This window comes from Caretta caretta, chromosome 16 (genome assembly GCF_965140235.1).
Source record: "Caretta caretta isolate rCarCar2 chromosome 16, rCarCar1.hap1, whole genome shotgun sequence".
NCBI classification, from domain to species: Eukaryota; Metazoa; Chordata; order Testudines; family Cheloniidae; genus Caretta; species Caretta caretta.
This window is the reverse complement of record NC_134221.1, coordinates 17,721,914-17,748,624: the sequence shown is the minus strand read 5'-3', so window position 1 is coordinate 17,748,624 and position 26,711 is coordinate 17,721,914. Positions and strand designations below refer to the sequence as shown.

General features: G+C 45.7%; 3 protein-coding genes across 12 annotated transcripts in view; 2 read left to right on the top strand and 1 right to left on the bottom strand.

Moving 5' to 3' along the window:
- BRD3 (bromodomain containing 3) overlaps positions 1-5,442 on the top strand; it is a 51,974-nt gene extending 46,532 nt beyond the window's left edge. For all 3 annotated transcript variants that reach the window (XM_048822613.2, XM_048822612.2, XM_048822610.2), the window contains exon 12: positions 848-5,442. In XM_048822613.2, coding sequence (XP_048678570.1) covers positions 848-963 — 116 coding nt within the window. In that variant the 3' untranslated portion in view covers positions 964-5,442. The remainder of the gene's footprint in view (positions 1-847) is intronic.
- A 4,987-nt stretch (positions 5,443-10,429) lies between these two features.
- Positions 10,430-15,497, bottom strand: BRD3OS (BRD3 opposite strand). The gene is made up of 2 exons (XM_048822615.2): positions 15,394-15,497; positions 10,430-14,202 (listed from the first exon to the last, which is right to left on the bottom strand). Exon 2 carries the CDS (start codon positions 13,272-13,274, stop codon positions 13,005-13,007), a length of 270 nt encoding a protein of 89 aa, XP_048678572.1. The 5' UTR covers positions 13,275-14,202; positions 15,394-15,497; the 3' UTR covers positions 10,430-13,004.
- Positions 15,498-24,196: 8,699 nt separating this feature from the next.
- The window catches only part of VAV2 (vav guanine nucleotide exchange factor 2), a 314,011-nt gene continuing 311,496 nt past the window's right edge, over positions 24,197-26,711 (top strand). For 3 of the 8 annotated variants that reach the window (XM_048823166.2, XM_048823165.2, XM_048823164.2), the window contains exon 1: positions 24,199-25,522. In XM_048823166.2, the coding sequence (XP_048679123.1) occupies positions 25,319-25,522 (204 nt within the window). In that variant the 5' untranslated portion in view covers positions 24,199-25,318. Of the gene's footprint in view, positions 25,523-26,711 lie in introns of all 8 variants that reach the window. The other 5 variants (XM_075120343.1, XM_075120344.1, XM_048823167.2 and 2 more) reach the window with 3 other exon arrangements.

Genomic DNA, 26,711 nt, shown 5'->3' with positions numbered 1-26,711 from the left:
GTCACAATTCCCATTACCAGCAAAACTATTAGTCTTTATTAACTTGGGCTTGTCTACATGAGTAAGTTGCATCAGTTTAACTTAGGGTATGCTTTTAAAGTGAGTTAGTTAAAGCAGGTTGTGTGGACAGTCTTATTTCGGTTTAAACCAAGCTTATTCCGATTTAGCTTATGTCCATTAGGAATCAGTTAAGGCTTACAAGTAGCTTCACTCTCCAGCCGCATTGGGGCTGATTTGTCCTCGGCATATGACACTGTGTGGAGACAGGGCCTCCTCCTCGATCTCCTGCATCGTTCACTGCCAGCGAACAATCCATCTCTTGGCGGCGATGGCTGGGGACCGCTGCTTTAAGCTACACCTTAATAGCCAGATCAGTAGACCAAGAACTCTTAACTCGGGCATCCCTCAGGGCTCCGTCCCGGCACAGATCTATACACTGTGGATATACCAGCGACGGAAATTCATGAATGTGGGTGACGTTGCTCTAGCTGTTCCACACACAAGCCTTCATACCATCAGCTGTGGGTGCTGGTGCCATCCAGTTGAAACCAACCTGAGATTCAAGTTGTATTTATCGTGGGTTGTTTGGTTTGGGGTTTTTTCAGTGAACATTTGCTATAAAATAATTGGCCACCTAAAAAGCTTACTACCCGGGCAGTTCCACTTTAAGGCCTTCTCCAATTTTCCAGAGGTTTCGGATGTTGCCCCAGCTATCGGATTGTACCATACCAGCCCATAGACTGCTCAACCCAAGGGTGGGGAGAGTGTAGGGAGGGGTTTATATGAATAACTCTTTCATAGTTCAGATACCTTCCAAATAAATGATGCACAATCTACTTCCCTCTAGAAAAGTCCAGCTCTGCTCCATCCGGAGGCCCTTCCCGTCTCAGCAGCAGCAGCTCCTCAGAATCCGGAAGCAGCAGCTCAAGCGGATCCAGTTCGGACAGCAGCGATTCGGAATAAACTACAGACACTTAAAAAAAAAAAAAAAAAAAAAAAAAGGACAACATACACACCAATACTCTGCAGTGTTCCCTTCTATGGTTAATATACTACTCTTGTTCCATGGTGGTCAGGTTTTTCTCTCTCTCTCTCTCTCTCTCTTATTTTTTCAATTTTTTTAAAAAATTCAGTGTTATAAAATATCTTCCAATTTTTTTCTTTGCTTTTAATAGGTCAAAGATCTTTTTTGTGTGTGCGTGTGACTAGACTTTATGATAAGTAGTTCACTTTGCGTAAAGTCTCTAAATTTTTTTAACTGAAGATGGTTGCTTGGATGTGACAAGAGCTTTGAACTCTTAACAAGAGATCCATAGAAAAATCTGCAAGGTGTAGTATACAGTTTTTTGGGTTTTTTTTTTTTTTCCAAAGTTCCCTTTTAATACACCCAACCTGGCTCACTACGACGCAAGGAAAAAAATTTTTTAAAAAGAAATCTCTGTAAAATGGTACTGTATCTGAAAGATGTTAGCTTTTGAACTAGTTGGTGTATTTGTTATTAGCACTAGTATTCTTAATCTCCAAGTCTACAGTGTGATGAAAATGTCAGATGCTATCATCTTTTTACATAAAAAGACAAAAACAAAAACTCATGTACTGTGGATTGTTAAAATGTATCCTTTTTGGGGGGAGGGGGGATAGAGGCATAGGCTCCAATTCAGGAAGGTACTTAAGCATGTGCTTGACTTTAAGCATGTGAGCAGTAGAGCTGGTCAGGCCCCCCCCCGCCCTGCCGTGAAAATTTTGACTTTTTGTTGAAAAAATAAAACACGTTCAGGCTTTCAACAAAAATCAACAATTTTTTGAGGAAAATCAACACTTTGTGTCAATGAAAACCTCCAATTCCCCATCAAAAAATTTTCAACCACCCTAATGAGCCAGACCCCCGGACGTCAAGGAGACAACCCACATGCTCAAAATCAGATATGTGCTCCAAGTACCTTCCCAGATCAGAGGCTCTAGACGGGTCGGGGATAAAGTGGGCACTGTAGTTTCGGCCCAGGCCACGTCACCAATGGAATGGGGCAGGGAGGTGGAATGTTTTTTATCCTATCTTTATATCAGCAAGGAGCTCCCAGGAGGGAACGCTACATCTGTGTCTCGCAGGGTGCAGGTTTCCAAACACTGAAACTTTTACCTCAAGAAAAAAAAGAAGTGGGGGTGTGGGGGAGGGGCGGGGGGGGGGACGGAAAACCAGAAAAAAAAAAAGACTTTTTTTCCCCCCGTAAGGCTCCGCAATTTTCTATGAGAGTCCAGCCTAACATTTAAACCTGCACTGCTGCAACACGTACATCATTGCCACTGTCCCTAATTTCATGTATATATAAATACTTTATTTATTAACACCATTGGTCATTTGAAACATTAAGAAACCTGCATTGTGAAGAACAGCAGAAATGCAGAGGGGTTTTTTAAATGGTTCGAACCAGCCTAAAAAAATAAATAAATCTGAGACCTTATTTAAATGTATTGGACTTTTTACCGACAGGTGCTACGGTCCATTATTTCCTGTGTCGGTGTTCTATCACGGTTTGTGTACTCAGTTTGTTTCTTCTTTTCTCCTGCTTTTTTTGTACAGAATTTGGAGACTTACAGGTATAGATGACTTCCCGATGCTGCACATTTCCCTTTTCTCTTATTTGTAATTTTTCCACAGATCTTTCTCTCTCTCTCTGTTTTTGTTTTGTTTTGTTTTTTTAATCCAGTTTTAGGAAAACCCCAGTTCTGTAATATGAACTTTGTAATCTGGGGGGGCAGAAATGTATAGTAAATTGAATTCTTGATTTTTAAAAAAAAACTTTTTATTGTAAAGAAAAAAAAATATACAGAGTTTAACAGAAGTTATGCTTTTCCATATCCCAGCCCCCAGTTCCCTGAGGCTACCTTGTTGCCTCGAACATGGACAGCCTTGACATTTGCCCTGCTGAGGCCCATATTAGCAGACTGCCAAGAGCCTTTGGGCTGCACCTTACCCTCATAAAGTGGTGCAGGTTGCAGCTGTCCTCATTTTATAATAGAGGGGTATGGCCTATGAGGACTGCAAATCCCAGCATGCAATGTTCCCAGCAAGTTTAGCTTCCAAAGAGCTAGAAAGGAAACTTTGCATGCTGGGACATGTGGTCCCAGTAGGCCACACCTCTTTTTTGAAAGTGAGGGAATCTATGGGACCTGTTGCTAGAACACCATGGCTTGCACTTTTGGGCATCTTTGCGCTAAAATGTTCATTTTGGTGCAAATGTTACTGTATCCAGGCTCAATTGTCACTCACTTAATTCCCATGTAACCACATTTTATTGGACAGACTTTCAGAGGATAGACTCTTGGAGATTAAATAGGTGGCTTACCCTTGCATCTGTCTACCAACTACATCATCGTCCCCTCAGTCAGCATTTCAGGAAAGCTGGTGAGGTATTCCGACGTGACCGTCATGCAGCTGAAGCGGCTCTGTGTACGTGTCTTAATGACAAAACCAGCAGCAGTAGTCCACAGAATCTGCCAAAGCCCCAGGAAGCATTATCCTCTTGTGCTATAGGAATGGAGCCTGATTCTGTAAGACACTGAATGCCTCCTATAGGCTGCTGAAGAGCCTCTAGTCGCTTTGAAATCAATGGGCTATTCAGCCATTCTGCAGGAGGTGCTCAGGGCCTTGCAGAATTGGGGCCTAAAGCATTTGCAAGGAATGGATGAATGAGGGTCTCCAGCATCTTACTGAAATTAACAATTTACCTTTTTCATTAAACTGAGGTTCATTTTAGTTCCTATATTTTTTTAAACACTGCCCTTCGTTGTTTAAAAAAAAAAAAAATCATCTCCCCCAAACAGATCCTTAGTAATATATTTTTAAAAGTTACTGTGAGGAAATGTAATATACATCTAATTAGAGCTTACGGTGGGTTTTTTTGTTTTTGTTTAATTCTTTTTGAAGGGTGGGTTTGCCTCTTTGCTTTTTTGTTTTTGTTTTAACCTTTAATGCGTGTTAAATGAAACTGAGGATTATTTGGTTTTAAATAGATCTGAGCAATTCAATGCCAATCTGGAAAAAATCCTGAGAAATAAGCTATTTCCTTCATACTGAAATCCTCCCCCACGTGCATCTGGGTTACATCTATTAAATTAATATGAAATTCACTCAGGGACGTAGTCATTGGTGGCAATTTATGCAAGCTGATGATCTTTCCCGGAGTCTTTACATCAAGTAAATAAAAAGAAGTTTGATACTTGTAAGAAAATGGGGGTAAAAAAAACAAACAAACACCCACAGCAGAAAAGAGAAGAATGTGCATGTCCCTAATCAACTAGTGTCAGTATATCATTTAAAAGCTTTATCAAATGATCATAGGCTAAGGCTATTTCTTGTCTCGCCATAAGGCCTAGACTCCTGTGGAAGCTGAGGAATATCAGACTCCCAGGGATCAGGCCCTAGTTCACCTAGAAGACAAATGTGTTGATTAAAACTTTTTCACTGAATAGATACAGTTGACGCAAAACAAATTCAGTTTTTTTATTGCTGTGATTTTAAACTTTCCTATAAACAGGGTTTGAAATTGTAGAACTGATTTCCATTCAGAATGTAAAAAGATGTATAACCAGTTACTACTTTTTTACACACACACACGCATGCATTCAAATAGTACTCGGGTTGTGGCCTCGTTCCATGTTCTCTGGTTGGTGGAATCAGACTACAGTTACCTAATTTCATTTTCTCTATTTTTTTTTCTACTTTTGGGACTCTTAGACCAGTTTTTAATTTGTTTCCTTTTTTTAAATGATGTTTTTTACCGCTAGGGTTGGGGCTTGACCAAAAAATACCCAACTTTTTAGTAATGGATTTTAAAAATACATGTTCTAAAACACAAGCAATTCGCATTATGGTGCAATTATGGTGCAATTGTGGGCAGGCTGTGAGTTATACGAGATTAATACAGGGCAGGAGGAGGTCATTACATTAGCAGCATTATCCTCCTTGTAAAATGGTTAGATGCATTTTTTAAAAATGGTATTTACATATCTTTTTAAAAAATCATTTTTTAAAAATAAATAAAACAACCCACCAGCTAGGATTTGACACGGGCCTTTTAGAGCTTACGCCCCGATAACTGGCATAACAATTCCAAAACAATTTGTTGTTGTACATTTTGTTCTTTTTCCTTTTTTTTAAATATTTAAAACAAATGTTACTTTTCTGTATGATGTGCATGCAAATTTACCGTAACTCTTTTTCTTAAGACTTTTTAGTGCCATTTCTAGTATATTCCTGTAAATGTCAGTTACTGAAGAATGAGTCAATGTAACTAGTTTTAGCTTGTTTATTGCAAATGCTGGCCTCGACACAACAAAATTAAAAAAAAAAAAGTTAGAAAGTAATCTTTGATGTTACTGGTAATCATGGACCCCTCTCCTGGGGCATTTGTTTTGTTTTCATAATAAAAAAGAAAAAATGTCTGCTTGTGTGAAGTTTTATACGTTGCTTGTTTCCTTCCTTCCCTCTGGATCTTCACCATGGTTGAAATCATATGAGATCCTGACTCAGCAAAGCACTTAAGCAGTATTGCCAAACCTCAGAAATCATGAATTGAGACCCTCAAAATCATGGACCTGGCTTAAAAAAATCACAGGAGTTTTTAAAAATAATAACTTTGCATTTGTTTTATTTGCCCTCTGGGCTTTGAGCCTTTAGGGTTGCATCTGCTCATGATTTCAAGCTTTTCTCTGCAACCCTGAGGGTGAGAAACTTACCTTTTATAATAAATGAAAATTGAGATTTTCTCAGAATCGCATGACTCCAGATGCTGGAGCGTTAAGTAAAACCTCCAATGTCATGAAGTTGTGAGATTGAAAATGCCGAAGTTTAAGCATGTACTGTAAAAGATGTTTTATCCGGCACTTCAACCGGAAAGCTCTATAAACTGACATTTCTGATCTTCATTGAAATTCCGGTTTATAGTCCAGTTAGCAAGGGGCCGGCAGGGGTTTGGGGCATGGGAGGCGGTGCAGGGCGTGGGCTCTGGGAGGGAGTTTGGGTGCAGGAGGGAACTTGGGGTGTGGGAGGGGGTGCAGGGTGCCGGATCTGGGGGGCACTCACCTTGCGTGGCTCCCCAAGAGCAGCAACCTGTCCAGGCTACTCCTAGGCGGAGGTGCGGCAGGTGGCTCTGCACACTGCCCCCGCCCCAAGCTTTAGCTTCGCAGCTCCCATTGGCTGGGAACCATGCCTGTGGTCAGAGGCAGCACGCAGAGCCACTGCCACAGCTCTACAGGTTGCTGTTTGGGGGAGCCGCCCGAGGAGAGCGCCCGCCAGATCTGGCACCCCGAGCCCCCTTTCTGCACCCAAATTCCCTCCCATAGCCTGTGCCCCGCACCCCCTTCCATGTCCCAATCCCCAGCCCCGCACCCCCCCACACACCCAAACTCCCTCCCTCTTAGTTAACCGGCATTTTTCACTTACCGGCAGCCCCCATTCCCTCAACGTGCTGGATAAAACAGCTTTTACTGAACTTAACTTCATTTCTATTCAGCCAAGTACTTATGTCTCTGCTTAATTTCAAGTGCATGCATAAATCCAAGTGTGGTTGGCGCTTTGATGAATAGGGATGTGTTCAAGGCTTTAAATATTTCAGTATGGTCAAAGTGGTATAATCCCCCTAGTGTGGACATAGTGAGACAGATATAAATGTGCTTATACTCTTACAGCTTTTCCTGTACAAGCAAGAGAATAAGTTATACCAGTATAAGGCACCTGTACCCCAGGTTAACTGTGTTCACACTTGGGGATTGTACTGTATAACTATATTGGTTAAAAAAAGAATCACACTGGTACAAAAACTATGTAGACCAGGCCTCAAGTGCTTTGCTGACTCAGGGCCATAGTGCTGGAGTGATCTAGGCTATTGCTTCCATGGTTTCCCCAACTAATGGTTCAGGATTTATTTTTCAGCAACCGTCCTGCTTTAGGCCCTAATCCTGCAACTGGATCCATGTGGATGGACCCTTACCACTGAAATCAATGCATGGAGTGTGGTTCTATTTGCAGGATTGGGGGCATAGGTAAGGTACAGCATAGTTCTGAAAAGGATCTGGGGGGAGGGGCATTGGTTTGTCCCCTTTTAAATGATACATAAAGAAAGCCTTGGATGTGGTAGATTGGTTTGGTTGAAATGGTTTGTTGTTGTTGTTGTTTTGTTTTTTTACGTCAGAAATTCAGGTCTTGTCTGCCCTGTTTTTCTGGAAGACTCCATGGATGACCGGCGAACTAGGGGGATACGACATCATGGTCACCAAGGAGATGGAAACTGATTTACTGAGAAGGGAACTGATTTTTATTCAGATTCTTTTTAAAACTTTGCTTTTTGTCGACAGCTCTTTCCTCAAATGTCTAATGGACGACTCTCTTGGTTAAACATTCCTCACCTTCGGGACCCAACCCTTTGATGTAGGACTTGGAAACCTCCCGATATGTTTCTCCGGCGCTTCCAAAGAGAGCTCCAGGGAAAAAAAGGGAAGAAAATACTTGGTTTGCCTAATATTTGCATGACTGCCCTTTGTGCTCCAGGAGAGAAGTCCTGGCCACAATGAAGTCAATAGCAAAACTCCCATTGATTTCAATAGGGTCAGGGCTTCATCCCAGGTGCATGAGCGCTTGGATTCCAGCTGTCACCTGCACCATCTGTATCCACTAGCTGGCTCTTCATGACTAAATCTGGTACACTCGGGCTGAGTCCTCACTGCCAAAAAAGGTGGGTTTTTAAGAGCAAGGTCGCTAACACTTATTAGCTACCTTGCTGTAAAATCCTAGTGGAAACAAGGCGCAGACAGTTTTTACGGTGGGGTAGGTGGGTGAGGTTAATGTTATGCTCCCCACCTGAGGGATCTTGGCTAAGCTACATCGCCATAACAACTACAGAGCATAAGGCATAGACAAGGTTAAGCCATTCTGACAATGTACTGGGCACGGGCACCCATCTTCAGTGAGTCAGAGGGGGGTGAAGGACCTGAGGTCCAATGAGAATCGGGTCTGTTATCCTGACATGGGAAGTGCTATATTAAAAGAGGGAAGCTGAGGAATTTCACCCTGGTTTAACAGCTGGTTAAGCACCAGTTAATTACTTTGAACTGGCCAAAACCAAGGACAGTTGGCCCAGTCTGTCTTGTGAGCCAGCAAAAGGCACAAGAGAGGTAAGTTTTAATAATAATAACCTGTAAGAGGCACAATGAGCACCACTGGGCGTAGTCAGGGGGTTAATTAAAAGCTGGACAAATTGGTATTGGAAACCTTGGAGCTACTTTCAAGTGGCTAAGATTGTGGTTTGCCTGTGAGAGGCAACTCAGTCAGATTTGGCTATGTACACATTTTTCTGCCATGTGCTGGCTATTTTAGGTCTTATTTTCAGGCACTATATACCCCACGGATGGGTAGCTGAGCCCCAAAAGGGTTTGCTCCTGTGTCCCCATCCCCTTCAAAAATAATAAGAATAGCTGTACTGGGTCAGACCAATGGTCCATCTAGCCCAGCATGCTGTCTACTGAAAGTGGCTGGGACCAGATGCTTCAGAGAGAATGAACAGAACAGGGCAATTTTTCAGGATCCATCCCCTGTCGTCCATTCTCAACTTCTGTCAGTCACATGCTTTGGGACACCCAGAGCCACGAGCCATCCCTAAATGACAACATTAAAAATTATGTGACATTTACTCTCTTCCTATGATTCTATTCAGTAGTTGTTTTATTATTGTTAATAATAAAACTCTCTCTCTTCTGGTGCAGGAGAGCTACCTCCACAGGATGTGGTGTCCCAGAGAAGGCAAAGTCTGCCCCGAGCCACAGATGGCTCATCAGGCTGATGTGGTTTACGGTGTGTCATTTTCCATCCAACCACTTTTGACTTCCCCAACCCTATGGATTCCGGTACCTATTCTGCAGCTGAGTAAACTGGAGGCAGCTTTTCAGTGTGAAACTGAGCTAGACTTGAACACATGACCTGCTGGATTGTCATAACGCACCTTGACCTCTTTGCCACTGCACCTCAAGCTGGCCAAGCAGAAATCTCAAGTAGGAATAGAGATGTTATTTTACCTCTGTATTTGGCTCTGCTGTGACTGCTGCTGGATACTGTGTCCAGATCTGGTGTCCACAATTCAAGAAGGCTATTGATAAATTGGAGCGGGTTCAGAGAAGAGCCATGAGAATGATTAAAGGATCAGAAAACATGCTTTATCAGTGATAGACGCATGGAGCTCAAGCTATTTAGCTTAACAAAGAGAAGATTAAAGGGAACTTGATCAGTCTATAAGTACCTACATGGGGAACAAATATTTGATAATGGGCTCTTCAATCTAGCAGAGAAAGATAGAACACGATTCAATAGCTAGAAGTTAAAGCTAGAGAAATTCAGACTGTAAAAAAATTTTTAACAGAGAGGGTAAGTAGGTGTCAGAATAATTTACCAAGGTCATAGTGGATTCCCCATTACTGGCTATTTTTAAATTGTGAGGGACCGGGATGTGGGCAGTTGTGCCTAGTCGTAGGAGCTGGAGCCCAGGATCAGCCTGGGAGTAGGAGGCCAGATGTCAGAGCCGGAGTCAGGAATCGGAGCTGAAGGTCAGAGCTGGGTTGCCTGTAGTGAGACGCGGCTGGTTCCAAGACAGCAGAGGGGCTGGGAACAAGCAGGCGCCATTGTAGCAAACGCTTTGAGCAGCCAGCACCCTGCTACTGCTGCTGGTCTTAAGAGCAAGAGTGCTGATCCCCTCAGCCAATCAGGGGGCTCCACTGAGGACTAGCTGCACTTGTTAGACTGCCTGGGGGTTTAGCTAGAAGGTAAGCAGGCCTCTGTGGGTCTTTACTGGACATAACTCAAGATTGGATGTTTTTTCTGAATGATCTGCTCTGGGAATTATTCCGGGAAGTTCTCTGGCCTGTGTTATACAGGTCAGACCAGAAGATCACAGTGGTCCCTTCTGGCTTGGAATCTATGAAGGGACGGATAACATATGGCTCCCAGTCAGCTCAGTGGACTCGCTTTGACACCTTCTCCGTAGCCCTTCATGCACACGAGAAGCAGCTATAGCAGGGGTACTCGTCAAATCCCATCTCAAGCTCCCCGGGAAGAGTTCACAAAACCTCTGGGCTGTTGAATCAAGAACGAAGACTGAGCAGCTGTGCCAACAACACTGTCCTGCAGACTCCAGCCTCACCCACAGCGAGCTAACCACAGGTAAACGCGGCTGCAGATTTCTGTTCTGTGAGACTCACCCTTATGTTAAGGAATAGGGGGCAATCAGACCACCGCTAATTAATACAATCCCAAATTGGGTGTATCTGCATAAATATCTACCTGCCCCATACCTTGCCTGGGTCAGCATTTTGAGCTGTAATACAGATAATAATCAGGCGTGCTAAGGCAGTGAACGTGGAAAAGAAAAAACAGTTGGTACAGATGACACATTCAGACCATTTTCATTGACATCAAGAGACAATAAATGCATTTACAATACGTACATCAACACTGCATAAATGATGGGAAAACAGACAATCACATTTAGAGGGATGGGCAGAAAAGCAAGCAATACAACATCCCCTTCGTGCCGTGTAAGGCCCGCTCCTGTAGACATGCTTAACTTAACCCACCTGAATAATCCTGAGGAGACCAAGGTCATGCGTGTATAATAAAGCCTTTGCATAAGTGTCTGCAGGATCAGGGCCCAAGTTAAACTTTCCGAACATACAGTATTTTATAGTAATCATGGATACATGCATAAATAGTAACAGCTAAATAAATCAGGGGTAACTCTGATCTGTAGTGAATGCACTTGCTAACAGAAAGTGCTGAGTGCAGAAAACCTAAGTTCATCCACAGTAGAATGGATGTGTTACTGTTAGCTTGGTGGGATGGATACAGAATTTCTCTATAAAGAAACGTTAAAGTGCTTAAAAAGTTTTAAAAATAAAACTTCTTGGAATAAGCAAAATGAATACCCAGGCGTACTGGAAAATGGGCCCAATTCTGCAACATGCTCAACTTTTGGCAGCTGGGTAGCCCAACTGAAGTCAGTTAAGCAGGTGCCTGAGTGCTTTGCTGGATCAGGGCCAGAGCCTCAAATAAGTACCTGGCTGAATTGGGGTCTAGGGTTCTGATCCAGCAAAATACTTAAGGCATTTAACTGGAGGCACGTGATGAGTGCCACTGAAGTCAACGGGACTGTGCACATTCTTGAGTTTAAGCATGTGCTGGATGAGACATGTAAATCCCATGACTCCTAAGGGCTTGATGCTGCCCTGCTAGATCAAGCCCTAATATACACAATGGGGTAGCGATGGCAGATAGAACTGGGAGCCAGACACCAGTGCTCATTTCCAGATGTAGAAGTCTGATTTTTTTTTTTCAACCCTTTAGTCTTTAACAACTGAAAAAAATAATTTCTGGACACGATTTTTAAAATATTGAGATCAGCTACAATTAAATACGAGACGCTGTTTGTCAAAACATAAATAAAAAAATCCTTCCTAGCTTATTTATAATGGACACTCCCATTAATTTTTGTTTGAAATAGGAACTGCATAAATAGAGTTCGACAAGTTAACGAGGCTAAATGCATAACTGTTACATGCATTAAGGTTTAACTATACAGAAAGCTTGAACAAGAAAATCCCTTTCGCAGCTGACGTATGGCTCTAGCACTCCTGTTTTAAGACATTTCTTTCCTTTCAACCCTTACCAAGAAACGTGCGTGTTTGTTAACAGAAGCTTTCTTCATTATTACTCTCCTAAATCTATCCTTGCCTATCTGATGATTCAGTCGGTGATATGCTTTTGAACTATTATATGGAATTGTTACTTAAGCAGAGTATTATTCATATGAGTTGTCCTACTGACTTCACAGAATGATGCCTTCAAACTGTTACCTCCATGATACTGAACTGTAATATCAGAGAGAAGCAACTGCTGCTTTGCAGTGGACAAAGCCTTTATACACCTCTCTTGCCCAGACCTTTCTAAGGCCCAAATGTAACTTCATTCAGCACCTCCTTTCCCTATTTTGCTTAATACTGTAAATTATTCAACTCAACTGCCAGATCATTAATTGAGATTGTAAGAGACCATTTATAGGGAAAATATGAAAAGGAGACAGGAAAAGTCCAAAATGAAGGTTCTGTGTATTTTTGCAGAACAATCTCACTAGCAACATTCTGAAGCATGATTTCAAATGAAAACAGTTTGAACTCTAACATTCCCTAGATGCATTTGCAAGGCCGCCGTTGCAGAATCTTCAAAGTGTATAATAATGACTGGCAAGTGAAACTGACTAGGCTATTTTCATCATTCAGTCTCAATGAAATACATAATGTAAATCAGTGGCATAAACAGTGAAAATAAATCTAAACTTCAAACATCCTTTCAGTTTTAATAATCTTCTAAGGGCTAGTCCACATGCAAAAGTTGTACTGCTTGAATGATAGTGGTATAGTTAAACTGGTACAACCGCCCCTGGCCTCTGATGCTGTTATATTGGTCTCAACTTGCTTATGCCAGAATAGCTATTCTTATATGGGAAGGGGAATAAGCTATACAGGTGTAAGACAGGTTTATACCAATGTGTGTGTTCACACTAGGGACTATATTGATATAACGATTTCAGTAACAAAATCAAACCCATAACTGAAAGAGTTACATTGGTACCCAATCAGAGGGCAGATCAGGCATAAAGCAGACAGACGTACAAGGAAGGCAATATGTCTTTTTCTTTTTTAGCCTGATCCCTTGATTTAATATTTTGGCTTTCTCCTCTAGTAAGGTGTCCTCAGTCTTCATCTCTCCGTACCACACTGAACCTTGGTAGGTTGATCCCAATTATCTGATAGTCAGCAGTGATGGGAAACAATGTGACCAGACCTGCCATTAATATTAATGGTGGCTTTTGAATGAAAATGCTGTTTAGAACTTGCCTGAGGCCTAGCACAGGTTCTTTCATGTATTTATTTGCCATGTATAGATCTCTGACACTAAGCCTTTAAAATTACATAATAATGCAAAACTTTGATTGCCCAGTGTCTCTGGAGACATCCAGTTTGTTTTTGTCCCGTACCAGAATGGCCTCATTACCATACTGCGAGTACCACATACTCCGGCTTCTACTCAAGTATGTACCAGGTGGGACAGACTCCAACTTCTGCTGCTGCTGCTGCCAGATGAGCAACGAGGTGTCCCTGTAACGAAGCCTGGCATAGCTCTCAGATAAGGCTTTTTCAGCTAGTGACACCCGTCCATTCATTACTCTGCCTGTCATTCACTCTGGAATGACACTGGAGACTAAACGTGTTTCATACCAGCTCTCAAGCGCTGTAGTGGATTCCTTAGCTTAATCGGCCCTTCATAGGTATAAGCAAGGGTACAATACTCTCCTACTGCTTTGAGATCAAAGGCAATCTCCTTTAGCTGTGACACTATTGGGGTTTATGACATGTAGGCCAGCACACATAACATTCTGTGCAACACTTTTGACACAGACTCGTCTGTATGTTACAGCACCATACAGGACTTGTGCTTACGCTCAGTGTGATAAACCAGGACTTCTGAAGGACCGATTGTATATTGATGATGCCCTGTCATTTTGCAAAGGCTTATTGTGTACACAGCCCATTTGGTACTGGGAGTCCATGGAGAGAAAGCCTCAACAACTTGAAATGGAGGCTTAAGGGATAATAGCTGTCTCAGGAAAATCCAGACTCCTGAGAGAGATTTTAATTAAATGGTGAAACAACAGAGATCTAGGAGTTCAATGTGGTCCAGACTTGTGCCCATTTCACTGATTGTGCCTGGTTTCTTTACCCTTTAAAATGGATTTATTGACAGGAGAGTGCATGAGTCATTTCATTAAAAAGTACCAGGCAATAGATCTGGTCAGTGCAGCATATTTGAAGCGTATTGATTAAGTTATCTCTGTTTTTCCAATTCCCAAAGATGTGTTCTCTAGTAATAATCAGGATTCTGCAATGGAAAAGCAGCATATGTTACAGTTTGGCCTGTGATAGGGCTGGGAAAATCCCAGTGAAATAGACATGGCTGGTAGGATGTGCCGTGTCAATATATTGTTGCATGTGGGTGGGTGGGAAAGGTCTTCGCAAGCTGATTCATGGGCCTTTCCTTCTCACTGCAGACTGCCTTCCCACTGCCGTTCACCCTTCATCTTGTTCGATCTGTGTTGCAGCTTCAACCTAGAGTGACATGAAGAACAGGGCTGCTCACATCCCCCAAACCAGAGCAAAGAACACCCTAGCCACCTGTTTCAGAGCTCTGGGTCCTAGCAGGTACTTTTCAATCTGCTAGGGGGATGCATTAGTCTTCTTCACTTTGGTCCCCTTGTTAATATTTTAGGAGTGCGCTGTTCCTCTCCCCAACCTCCCTTAGCTCCTTTTGTGCTGATCTTTGCTTTTGACCCCCACTAGTTATTGCTGGGTGATGAGCTATATCTCCAATCCCCCCCCTAGTCACCGCTGGGGGGTGATCGATACCCCCCTAGTCACCGCTGGGGGGTGATCGATACCCCCCTCCCCCCTAGTCACCGCTGGGGGGGGGTGATCGATACCCCCCTCCCCCCTAGTCACCGCTGGGGGGTGATCGATACCCCCCTCCCCCCTAGTCACCGCTGGGGGGTGATCGATACCCCCCTCCCCCCAGTCACCGCTGGGGGGTGATCGATCCCTCCCCCCTAGTTACCGCTGGGGGGTGATCGATCCCCCCTCCCCCCTAGTTACCGCTGGGGGGTGATCGATACCCCCCTCCCCCCAGTCACCGCTGGGGGGTGATCGATCCCCCCCTCCCCCCTAGTCACCGCTGGGGGATGATCGATCCCCCCCTCCCCCCAGTTACCGCTGGGGGGTGATCGATTCCCCCCTCCCCCCTAGTCACCGCTGGGGGGTGATCGATCCCCCCCTCCCCCCAGTCACCGCTGGGGGGTGATCGATCCCCCCCTCCCCCCTAGTTACCGCTGGGGGGTGATCGATACCCCCCTCCCCCCTAGTTACCGCTGGGGGGTGATCGATACCCCCCTCCCCCCTAGTCACCGCTGGGGGGTGATCGATCCCCCCCTCCCCCCTAGTCACCGCTGGGGGGTGATCGATACCCCCCTCCCCCCTAGTCACCGCTGGGGGGTGATCGATACCCCCCTCCCCCCTAGTTACCGCTGGGGGGTGATCGATCCCCCCCTCCCCCCTAGTCACCGCTGGGGGGTGATCGATCCCCCCCTCCCCCCTAGTTACCGCTGGGGGGTGATCGATACCCCCCTCCCCCCTAGTCACCGCTGGGGGGTGATCGATACCCCCCTCCCCCCTAGTCACCGCTGGGGGGTGATCGATACCCCCAGTCCTGTCGGTGACCCGGTCCCCGCCCCCCTACCCCCCCGCTACCTGCCGCGCTCCGCGGCGCCCCGGCCTCGGCTTCCCCGTCGCCACGAAACCGCTGCGGCTGCGAGTTCCGAGAGCATCGATGGGCAGGGGAGGCGCACGAGCGCCGAGCAATCCATCCCCTCCGCTGTGTGCCCGTGCGGTGCCCGGCCCTGCCCCGTGCGGTGCCCGGCCCCTGAGCCCCGTGCGGTGCCCGGCCCCTGCCCCCCGTGCGGTGCCTGGCCCCTGCCCCCCGTGCGGTGCCCGGCCCCTGCCCCCCGTGCGGTGCCCGGCCCTGCCCCGTGCGGTGCCCGGCCCCTGTGCTCCATGTCCCGTGCGGTGCCTGCCCCCCGTGCGGTGCCCGGCCCTGCCCCCGTGCGGTGCCCGGCCCCTGTGCCCCGTGCCCCGTGCGGTGCCCGGCCCTGTCCCCCGTGCGGTGCCCGGCCCCTGTGCTCCATGTCCCGTGCGGTGCCTGCCCCCCGTGCGGTGCCCGGCCCCTGCCCCCTGTGCGGTGCCCTGCCCCTGCCCCCCGTGCGGTGCCCGGCCCCTGTGCCCCGTGCCCCGTGCGGTGCCTGCCCCCCGTGCGGTGCCTGGCCCCTGAGCCCCGTGCCCCGTGCGGTGCCCGGCCCTGCCCCTGTGGACTGCACAGTTCATTGCGCTCCCTGTTTTGGGGACCCTGGTTGTCTTGCAGGGCGCGCGGTCCTGCTTGTGGCCCCACGAGCCCCACTTGCGCTGCGGTTCTCTTGGGTGGTTGGCGCCCAGGGCTGCTTTGCAGCAAGGCCCTTCGTGACCCTCATGTGGCTTAAAAAGAATAAATTTGGGATGCGTTTTATTTGCTTTTCACTTGGGGCCCATTTTCAAGTGTTTCTCTACGATCTTGAGGGCTGGATTATTATTATGTTTTGAAGAGTGAAAGCTGAGATGCACGTGACCCCAGGAGTTGGGGCTTTAAGAAAAATATTGTGAGAGTTGCTAAAGCTGCAACACATCTGTAGTGTGCCAATGCCACTCTCACCAGACAGCGGGACATTCCTGATTGCTGAAACAGCCCAGCACTCATGGCATGCAACCCAATGCAACGATAACATTCCTGGGTATCCATAGGTAATCATAGACTATCATGGTTGGAAGGGACCTCAGGAGGTCATCTAGTCCAACCCCCTGCTCAAAGCAGGACCAATCCCCAATTTTTGCCCCAGATCCCAAATGGCCCCCTCAAGGATTGAGCTCACAACCCTGGGTTTAGCAGGCCAATGCTCAAACCACTGAGCTATCCCTCACCCCCAATAACCAATGCTTTGAGCAGGGGGTTGAATTATATGACCTCCTGAAGTCCCTTCCAACCCTGATATTCTATGATTCTATGATAAAAGCTGTGATTTTAGTCTGTGCCAATGGATAGCTGCTACAAATGCAATGCATCTCAGACTTGCAGACTCCTTTTTCTCCTCTTACGGGAAATACGTTATGCACTAGCCTGATTAGATTGGCAGGGTACTTGGAGGTTGGCTGCCAGTCAGACTGACTGGAGAATGGTGCATATGTGATCTCTGCCTTGAAGATTCATGGATTATGAGTCCAGAAGGGACCACTGTTATCATCTCATCTGACCTCCTGACACACCGTGGCCAACCCCAAGTGTTCACAAATCAAGAGTCAGGTCCTCAAAAATTGTGAGATTGTCATAAAAATCATGAGGTTTTAAAATAATAAATGTGAGGTTCTTGTTATTTGCCGGTGAGGCCTTTAGGGTTCATGTTTTTAAGCTTTGTTTCACAACCACAAGAGCTGGAAATGTACTGCTATTTAAAAATGAAAGTGGAGATTATCAGGCAATCAAATGACTGCGGAAGCTGGGGCTTTAAGGTAAATACCGCATACTGTGAGACCAGTGATAAAATCACGAGAGTTGTAAGGAGGAGATGCAGTCTCTGAGTCATAACAGGAGGATAAGTAGGAAAGTATAATGGGATTCCCAGTGCACAGAAAGAGGTTGACTGGGGTGAATTGGGTTAAGGCTGGGAGTGGATGTGTCATTACACAAAGTAAAACTATTTCCCCATGTTTATTTCCCCCCTCCCCCCACTGTTCCTCACACATTCTTGTCAGCCGCTGGAAATGGCCCATCTTGATTATCACTACAAAAGGTTTTTTTGTTTGTTTTTTTTCCCTCCCCTCCTGCTGGTAATAGCTCACCTTACCTGATCACTCTCGTTACAGTGTATATGATAACACCCCATTGTTTCATGTTCTCTGTGTATATAAAATCTCCCCACTGTATTTTCCACTGCATGCATCCAATGAAGTGAGCTGTAGCTCACGAAAGCTTATGCTCAAATAAATTTGTTCATCTCTAAGGTGCCACAAGTCCTCCTTTTCTTTTTGCGGATACAGACTAACACAGCTGCTACTCTGAAAGACTAAGTGATTTGCCCGATGTCAGACAGGAAGTCTCTAGCAGAACCAGGAACTGAATCCAGTCAAGTGTTTTCAGAACAAGACTGTCTTTCCTTTCGTAGTGGTTTCCTGTTTCGTAGTGCTTTCCTGTTTCATAGTGGATGGGAGAAAAGGTGTTTTGGGCTGAATATGAAGACCATGGTGTAAGATGTGGTTTTCCCTCAACCACAGTGCGCAGTCGGGATGGGAAAACATCTCTCTGGCTGTATAAGATATTGGTGTCTCTGGCTAATAATCATAGAATCATAGAAACGTAGGACTGGAAAGGACCTGTATAGGTCATTTGGTCCAGTCCCCTGAACTGAGGCAGGACTAAGTATTATCTAGACCGTCCCTGACAGGTGTTTGTCTAACCTGCTCATAAAAACTTCCAGTGACAGAGATTCCACAAATAATTTGCTCCAGTGCTTAACTACCCTTACAGTTAGGAAGTTTTTCCTCATGTCTAACCTAAATCTCCCAGTTTAAGCCCATTACATTCTTGTCCTGTCCTCAGTGGTGAGGGAGAACAATTTATCACCCTTCTCTTTATAACAGCCTTTTACATACTTGGTGAGTGGGTGAACAGAAGGTTGGAGGCTGGGCCCCGTGTAATGGGTGTAGCTTATGGGCATTTATAGCCAATATTGGAAATGTATACAATGAACCGTAGTTGGGTGTGAGAGGATGTTTAGTTATTGACTGAAGCTGAGTAAGGATAGGAGGTCAGAGTTAAGGTTATTTTTGGAATATTCAGTGTGGAATTTACTCATGTAGACTTATTTAAGAATCTGTATGAACTGTGAGTGTAACCAAATAGTTATCTACCTTCCCTTAATTGTTCAGTTCCATATTTTTAAATGCTTAGGTTTTTCTTAGCTGTAATGTGTTTTGGCACACATAGGAGGAAATTTATCTTAAGGTTACCTATTTTTACCCTGCTGATAATGCTAAATTTAAGCTCTCACACTTCATATCTCTTGTGGCTAGAATGCCATTGAACATTTTGCTAAATATCTAATGTATGAAATTATTACACAAATAGATTATTGTTATTATTTATTTCTATTACTGTAGAATCTAGGGGCCCTAATCATGGACCAAGACCCCATTTTGCTAGCTACCATCCCCTTCACATGTGGCTTTCATTTACATATTTTAAAAAATACCTATTTCCAAAAAATAGGGATACATTACTACTCTACACTTCCTGCCTGCATCCAAAAGTGTTGACCTGAGAAAGAAAGAAGAAAAAAAGGAATGAATGATCCTGTAGAAATGTTCCCATTCAAATATTCTGACATTGCTTGTGAAGTCAGGTCTGTGCCTCCGACTAGCATGGAAGAGAAAGCAGACTGGCTCACGCTCCAGCTTGTGGGAGTTTGAGAGTGAAATGCAGAATCTTTAGTGGATCCAGATTTATTTTTTGGCATGGTCAAGGTATCTTGAGCTTCTCCAAAACTCTGTTGATGGCGTCATCATCAAGCCCACAGCAAAATAAAAACCCCAGTAACTGAAGTGATTAAGTTGCCAAGCTAACAAAAGGAAAATAATTGAAAGCTGTAGGCCTCCAAAAGTCAACTGCTGTCTCTGTCTGTCTACTTGACCCTTTCCGCAAAGTCCTCTCTGAATTCCTCCGTTGTCTGCCAACAAGTGCACTTTCCAAGTAAATGTTTTAGAACACCAATAGGTATTACACGGGAAAACCCTACTCTGATGCCAGCAAATGCCTGACTCCCATTCTCCAAAGGAAACTTATATATCTTTCAATTTGCTAAAGAGCGTCTATTTTTCTTTCCCTATAAATTATTTTTGCATCTCCGTTCTCCTGACTTGTTACACTATAATATTACAACACTATGCAACCCAGTCTACTCTACCTCTTAAAGTCATGCTGTGCTGTCCAGCTTCAGTTCATTTACTCTCTGATCTTAAGGCAGAGCGCTGTGGATGAAAGGTAGGTATCAATATGACTCTGTCCATGAAAAAGGGTGATGGTGTTGGAAGGGAAGTGCCATCTATATACCCCAGTGACAGTTGCAGCATTAGTAATTAGCCACTGGAACAATTTACCAAGGGTTGTGGTGCATTGTCCATCACCAACAATTTTTAAACCAAGATGAGATTTGTTTCTAAAAGATCTGCTCTAGGAATTATTTGGGGACGTTTTACGGCCTGTGTTTACAGGAGGTCAGACTTGATGAGCACAATGGTTCCTTCAGGCCTTGGAATTTATAAGAACCTAGTCATGTGTGGCTTCTCCAGGGATAGGAGCAAGAGAGAGGGACAAGAGGCTAACATTAGCTATTCTCAGAGATGGAGGTTGCTTGTGCAGGAAGATCAGACTCATTGCAGCAGTAGTGAAGCTGGGTAAAAATTCTTGCCTGCACCAAGTGGGTATGCCGATGTGTGACAGCTTAGCAGAGCAGCACCCAGGACTAGGGGAACCAGCCACCAGGAAGCTGAGAGAAGGGGCATCCAGACCCTGCCATAGCTTCCCTCTCCCACGCAGCCTAGGCACGGGACACCCTGGTGACAGAGATATAGTGATAACTGGCGTGCAGCAGCTAGTCTCATAAGTTATATGTGACTCACAACCATATGTTATAAAAAAAGCCAATTATTCTGGTCAACAAAAACAAAATGAGTCAGGGAGTTAAGTAAATCTACTGCAGCAACTCATTGGGCACCTGCAGCTTCACAGCTGTTTGCATGCTGCATGTCATGGTCACTCAGAACATCAAGCTGATAGCAAGCGTAGATCCTTTTGTTCCAAAAATGCTGGCCCCTAACATTTGAGCCAAAAGAATCTCCCTTAGCTTTAGCAGCATAAAGGATAAACCAGTGCACTTCCAGTTCCATCCAGAAGATGGCAGTGCTAACACATACATATTAGCCAAAAAGAAAAGGAGGACTTGTGGCACCTTAGAGACTAACCAATTTATTTGAGCATGAGCTTTCGTGAGCTACAGCTCACTTCACTTCATATTAGCCAGTTCACAAGCACTTCCATCTCATCTAGCTCTTTTAGGGTTTCTGCAGAGCCACTACCATAGTATCTAAATGCTTCCCTGTAAAGTATTGTAGTCAGGTCCCCAGCGGACTTCGTGGGGTCTTCTTGCAATAGGAGGCTCTCACAGTGATCACTAAAAAGGCCTGATTAAGTTAGAGGATAGCTTTGTGCTCGAAGTCATGCCAGGTTTAAAAAACTCCTTGAAAGCATTTGTTCAAACTGCAGCAGTGTCAATTCTAGTCTTTTATTGTTCCAAGGTGGAATGGTTGAATTCCATGCACTTTTCTCTCTCTCTCTCTCTCGCTCTGTGTGTGTAAGATGAGATTTTAAAAAGAACCCAGTTCGCCCCTGCACTGCTTGACTAATGAAACTCCTGTTGCTGCTTTAAAAAACCCTACTGCTTTGCCCAGCCAAAATATTCCCTTCTTGCACCATTGTGCAGCGTGCTGTGTATTGGTTGGCTGCTATCCTCCACCACAGAGGTGACTGAAGCTCAGTTGTATTGTATATAGATAAGGAAGCACCTTGGGATGAAAAGCCAAAGTATTATTACAATTAATCTCTCCTTGAAGATAGTAATCTCTATAGGTTTAGCTAGTGTGGATAAAAAGAAAAGGAGTACTTGTGGCACCTTAGAGACTAACCAATTTATTTGAGCATGAGCTTTCGTGAGCTACAGCTCACTTCATCATGTAGCTCACGAAAGCTCATGCTCAAATAAATTGGTTAGTCTCTAAGGTGCCACAAGTCCTCCTTTTCTTTTTGCGAATACAGACTAACACGGCTGTTCCTCTGAAAGCTAGTGTGGATAGGAAGGTAACAACAGTACGCTGGAAGCAATACAAATATTAACATTCTGTCTCCAGTAGAGGGCAGCAGATAAGCATCTGTCCATGAAACGCCTACAGCAGTTGGCTCAGTAACAAATTTAATGCCAGCTATCACTCCCAACAATGCCAATAGGCAGAGGGGAAGAAGGAGATCTATCACGGAATTGAACCCATTATTGTATAATTTATAGAGACTGCTTCTCAGCTCAGGCACATGCAAACAGCACCTACCATCGGTGCATTTCTCCAGTGCTTTCCTTGAAATATTTTGGTGTCTCTTTTAAAACATAAATATAAAGTAGTAGCAAAGTATATGGCGGGTATGCGTTATTTTCTTTGGTTTGCCTTAACAGAGTTTAGCTGTTATCAGAATAACTCAGCTAGCAGCCATTTTTATGGTTGCAGAGATAGGTGAGAAACCAGCTTGGAGTATGCAGATGCTAGCTTTGCAGATGCAATGATTGCTCCTAAGTGTCCAGAAGCAAAGCACACTTTACATATATACATGTAATACACTGAGCTGTAGTCCTCCCCCTACAGAGCTGATCTCACAAAGCCACACTGAGCCAAATGTATCCTTGGTGTAACATGATTCTTGCCCAAGTGGTGCTGTTCGAGCTCTAGCAGAGTGCCAGTGAAAACCATGACAAAGAACAAAAAGAACCGGAAAGCTGCTATAAGAAATCATGTTCCTGGGGAATTAGAAATTCCGTACTGTAGTCTACACAGCACGCGTTTGCCTGCCCCCAGAGTGGGGTGTAGCTCTGAATATGAAATGTATATACAAACTAATGTATATGTTGCTCCCTCACAGCCTTTAGTATGTCTATATTCTGCCAGGGTAGACCGGCTAACATACACAGTCAGATCAAGAACATACCAGGAGCAGCCAGGTAACCGGTGTATTAGGCCTTAAGAAATTTGCTCTCAGGAATTAATAGTACAGCATTCTGAAGTGCTGTTCTTCTCCCCTTGTTGGATCATGCTGGAAGAAAAAGTCCTTCTTCTGTGTCTACATCTGAGAGGTTATCATTGCATTTCTCTGACAAGCGGGGGAAGAGTTCCTATTCATTTCACTATCAATGCCAAAGCTTCCATTTTTCCTGTAGAAACCATGGAAGGCCATTAAATGAGGGAGAAGCTCTCTGGGAAGGGGGAAAAAACAGAATAAAAAAGGTTTGTCTAAACTGTGTTTGTCTGACTTGGGATGGGAGAGGGTGCAGCAGATTACAGGTGAAATTTAGAAGATGTCGCTAAGGAGTTTAAGGCTGAGAGTTCAGTTTTGTAATAAATAACTAGACCCTGGCTTTTAGAAGGGTTGCCATGAACATTGTTCAGAAGTTAATGAACACTTTTTGTTTGGGTTAAACATTTCCCTGCAGTATTTATAACCCAAAGATAAGATTAGAAGGACTTCGCCTCCTGGTTCCATCACCGTCCTCAGTTTGACCTTGGGGAAGCCAATTGTGGCCAAATTTCCACAGCTCCCAGAGTGATGCTTACAGTCAGATGCTCAACACCAGTCAGCACCCCCAGTACTGAGCTCTTTTGAAAATCTGACCACTTATTTTAGTCTCTAAATGGGAGCTGAGAACTTCTGAAAATCTGATCTCTCTCTGCTTCAGTTTCCCATCTGTAAAATGGGGATAATAACACTGCCTTCTTTCTCTTCCCAAGTGTAGCTGCAACCTCTAGCCTAATCGTGCCCTGATCTTGGTTGATGCCTCTAGGTTAGTAGTTCTCAACCTGTTTACCATAGTGGGTTAGGTATGCAGCTCTCTAAGCGTTATGTGGGTCACAGCCACACAATATATATATATATATATATATATATATATATATATTACCTGTATGGCCCTGAGGATGTCAAATGGGCTGCAGCTGTGTGCTGACTGGGCCACAAGCAGCCTGAGAGTTGCGAACCACTGCTCTCTAGATACTACTGTGATACAAATGAATAAGAAGTGAAAGGGACTGTAAACCAGAGCTGAAATCGACCAGCCAGTGTTTATTCTCCCAGGCTGAGTGAAGGGCAATATAAACACACTGCTAAACCAAAAACATGAATGGCAAAAAGTAAAGGTGATGAGTGAATAATCTAGGCCCCATGCAGCAAGGTACTTAAGCCTGGGCTTAATTTGAAGGCACTGCCTGGAGACTATTGGCAGGCAGGGATCTGCAAGGGAGGGGAAGCTTAGGAGAGCAGGTGAGGGGGGGGGGGGTGACTTCACTTGGCAGTATCTCTTTAAACGTTTCCATGGAAACATTGAACGCCAATATATATATATATAACTCATCAGCGCCAGGCCTGACCCTCTGTCCTACAAAATCAGTGCCAGCAGCTCCGGCCAGCCCCACGGGGCAGGGGAGGGGGGAGACTCCCCCAAGTCAACCCAAGCCCCCCCCTCCCGGGGCAGCGTGGCTCTGGCCCTGCCCAGGGCGGTCCGAAGGGGCCCCACCCGCGGCTGCCCCGTAACCCCCCTGCGCCAGGTTCCTCCTGCGGGGGAAGGAAGTTGAGCGGGGCGAGGGGAGGGGAGCTGCAGCGAGCTCCTCCTCCTCCTCCGCGGCCGGGCGGGCGGGCGATCGGAGCGGGCAGGGGACAGCTGCCGGCCCCCGGCCAGCCCCGGCAGGGGAGGAAGGGAAGCGGGGAGCAGCAGCCCCAGCGACACATTGTATCTCCGCGGCGCGGCGGCTTCTTTGTCTGCTTCCCGGCGGCCCCCCCCCAGGGAGAGTTGCCGGATTGTAGCCCCCCCCATCGGCGCAGGGGGGTGGCTCTTTTGTTGCTGGGACACGCTGTCCGCGGATCCCCCTCCCCACACCCCTGCCTCAGGGGGAGGGCGAGAGAGGGGTGCCCCGCTGCGCTGCGCCGGCGTTCCCCGGAGAGAGGAGGCGGACGGGCGAGAGCAGCGAGGAGGGGCCGGTTGTGATGATTTTGTAGCCTTGCCCAGCGCTGGGACGCAGCAGAGGGGAGCCCCAGGCCGGCGAGCCTCCCCCTTCGCCCCGGGTGGCGGGTCTTTGTTAGTTTGCCACGTGAACCCACTTCGGGAAGGCTGCAAACCGCTGGCGGGGAGCCCCAGACAAAGCCCCATCGAGACGAGGGCAGGGGAAGTCCAGCAACTCAAGGGGGAGGCTGGAGAGAGACAAGCGACCCTCCCCTGCGAGCAGCAGCCCCCTGAGGGGAGGGGGCAGGCGGGGATGGGCTTTTAGCCCCCCACGCCTGTGCCTCTCCTTGCCTGGCTTTAACCGGAGCCGGACCAAGGAGCCGAGCCGAGCCGAGCGTGTGCTGCGGGGGGAGAGATGCTGAAAGGAGCCGCTGAGCTGGGATCTACGGAGCGTTTTATAGGCAAGAAGTAAAGCTGCCAAAACCACGCCGGGGAGCGATTAAAAAAAGGAGTCTTGGAAGTCCCTCCCCCGTGCCCGCCCCCGCCCCCGAAATGCTTCCTGCGTTGGCCGCACATCAAACTGGAAAGGAGCGATAGCACTTGACCATCCTGCAAGGGGAAGCTTCTCAACTCGCCCCGGAGCCTCCCAATCGAAGGAGGAGGGACTGCTGCAAGCGGCTTGTGTGTGCCCTCAATGAAAAGGGAGAGGGGACTGGAACCGTAGTTTTGGCCGCTGGCAACTCATCCAGGGCACCTTTTATTTGAAGGGTACGTTTCTCTGCAGGACGATGGAGGAGTGGAGGCAGTGTGGCCGCTGGCTGATCGACTGCAAAGTTTTGCCCCCGAACCACAGGGTGGTCTGGCCCTCAGCTGTTGTGTTTGACCTGGCTCAGGCTTTGAGAGATGGAGTCTTGCTCTGCCAGCTGCTTCATAACCTGTCACCTGGATCTATTGATCTCAAGGACATCAATTTCAGGCCACAGATGTCACAGGTAAAGTGAAACAGACCATACTGGAAGTAAACCGAGTATATTAGACACCCAGAAAATACTCCAGGTGGGGGTGATGCACATTGACACCCATACTGGGGCACCATCAGCTTGAATCTAGTCTGTTTTTTTTAAAAAAAAAAAACCCAAAAAACCACCCCCTGCATTAAAAGTAGTTTCAGGTCCTATATCTGCCCTTGAGTCCATCCCCACCTCTTGCTAACTGGTATGGCTCTAGAATCACATTTTTCTGTTTTTTAAAAGTATCTTTCCTTTGTTGCTGTATGACAGACCCACAGAAAGAGTGGAAAGTGTCCATAGGACATGGTGAATTATAGAAAAGTAAACGAACTGGCAAAATGGAAGTATTCCACCTCCAGTCTCCCTTAGTTTGTAGTCCTCTTAGGTGTTGCCTGTAACAAACTGGTGTACAAAATGCAGGTGGCAGTGTTTTTGTTTTTAAGGTGACCGTGTCCCTTTAGTTTTGGTATTTGAGAGAATGGGATTTGGCTTCAAACACTGCCCTGGACATTTACTAGCCCAGAGACAAAATCTTGCCCACCTTCTACCATGATTTAAAAAACAAAACCAAACATGGTCTTACTCATCTGACAAAAATAAAAACAGTCTTCCCCTGGTGAGAAAAATTCTACGAAGCTCTGTTAAATTCTGTTTTAACCATGGCAAGATAGCATAGCTTCATCTCCCAGCTGGCAGAGCAGTCTGATGATAGGTCCCTACTCCTGTGCAGTCCAATGTGACGGGGATCCCTCAGGAGTTTGTGCTAGCAGATTGCAAAGTGGGATTGGGGCCATAGGGTGTCATAACCCTATAAATCCTTTTTAAGTCTCATCTGTTAAAGGGACACTGTCAAGTAGGCACAGGTCAAATTCTGCAATCAGATCAGCATGGGTGTACGCAGCTTTCCCCCAGAAAGGCCACTGGGATTGTGCACAGGTGCAGTGGTCCCGCTGCACGGCAAGATTGGATCTTGAGGTTTTCCAACTTGGAAAAAAAAATTCTTACAAAAATGATCAGAACCAGAAATGTTTCCAAATTCTTTTTATGTTACTGAAAAGTGTGTTTTTGTTTTTTGTTTTTAAAACATTGCCTTTAGGATTTTACAGTCCAAGCATTTGTGGCATTTGCTCTAGAAGTGCATGGGAAACCAGAGAATGAAACTGACTAGAAA

What these genes read in the sequence shown, in the direction of transcription:
- BRD3OS (XM_048822615.2), bottom strand. Translation starts at nt 13,274, where the DNA reads ATGACAGGCAGAGTAATGAATGGACGGGTGTCACTAGCTGAAAAAGCC.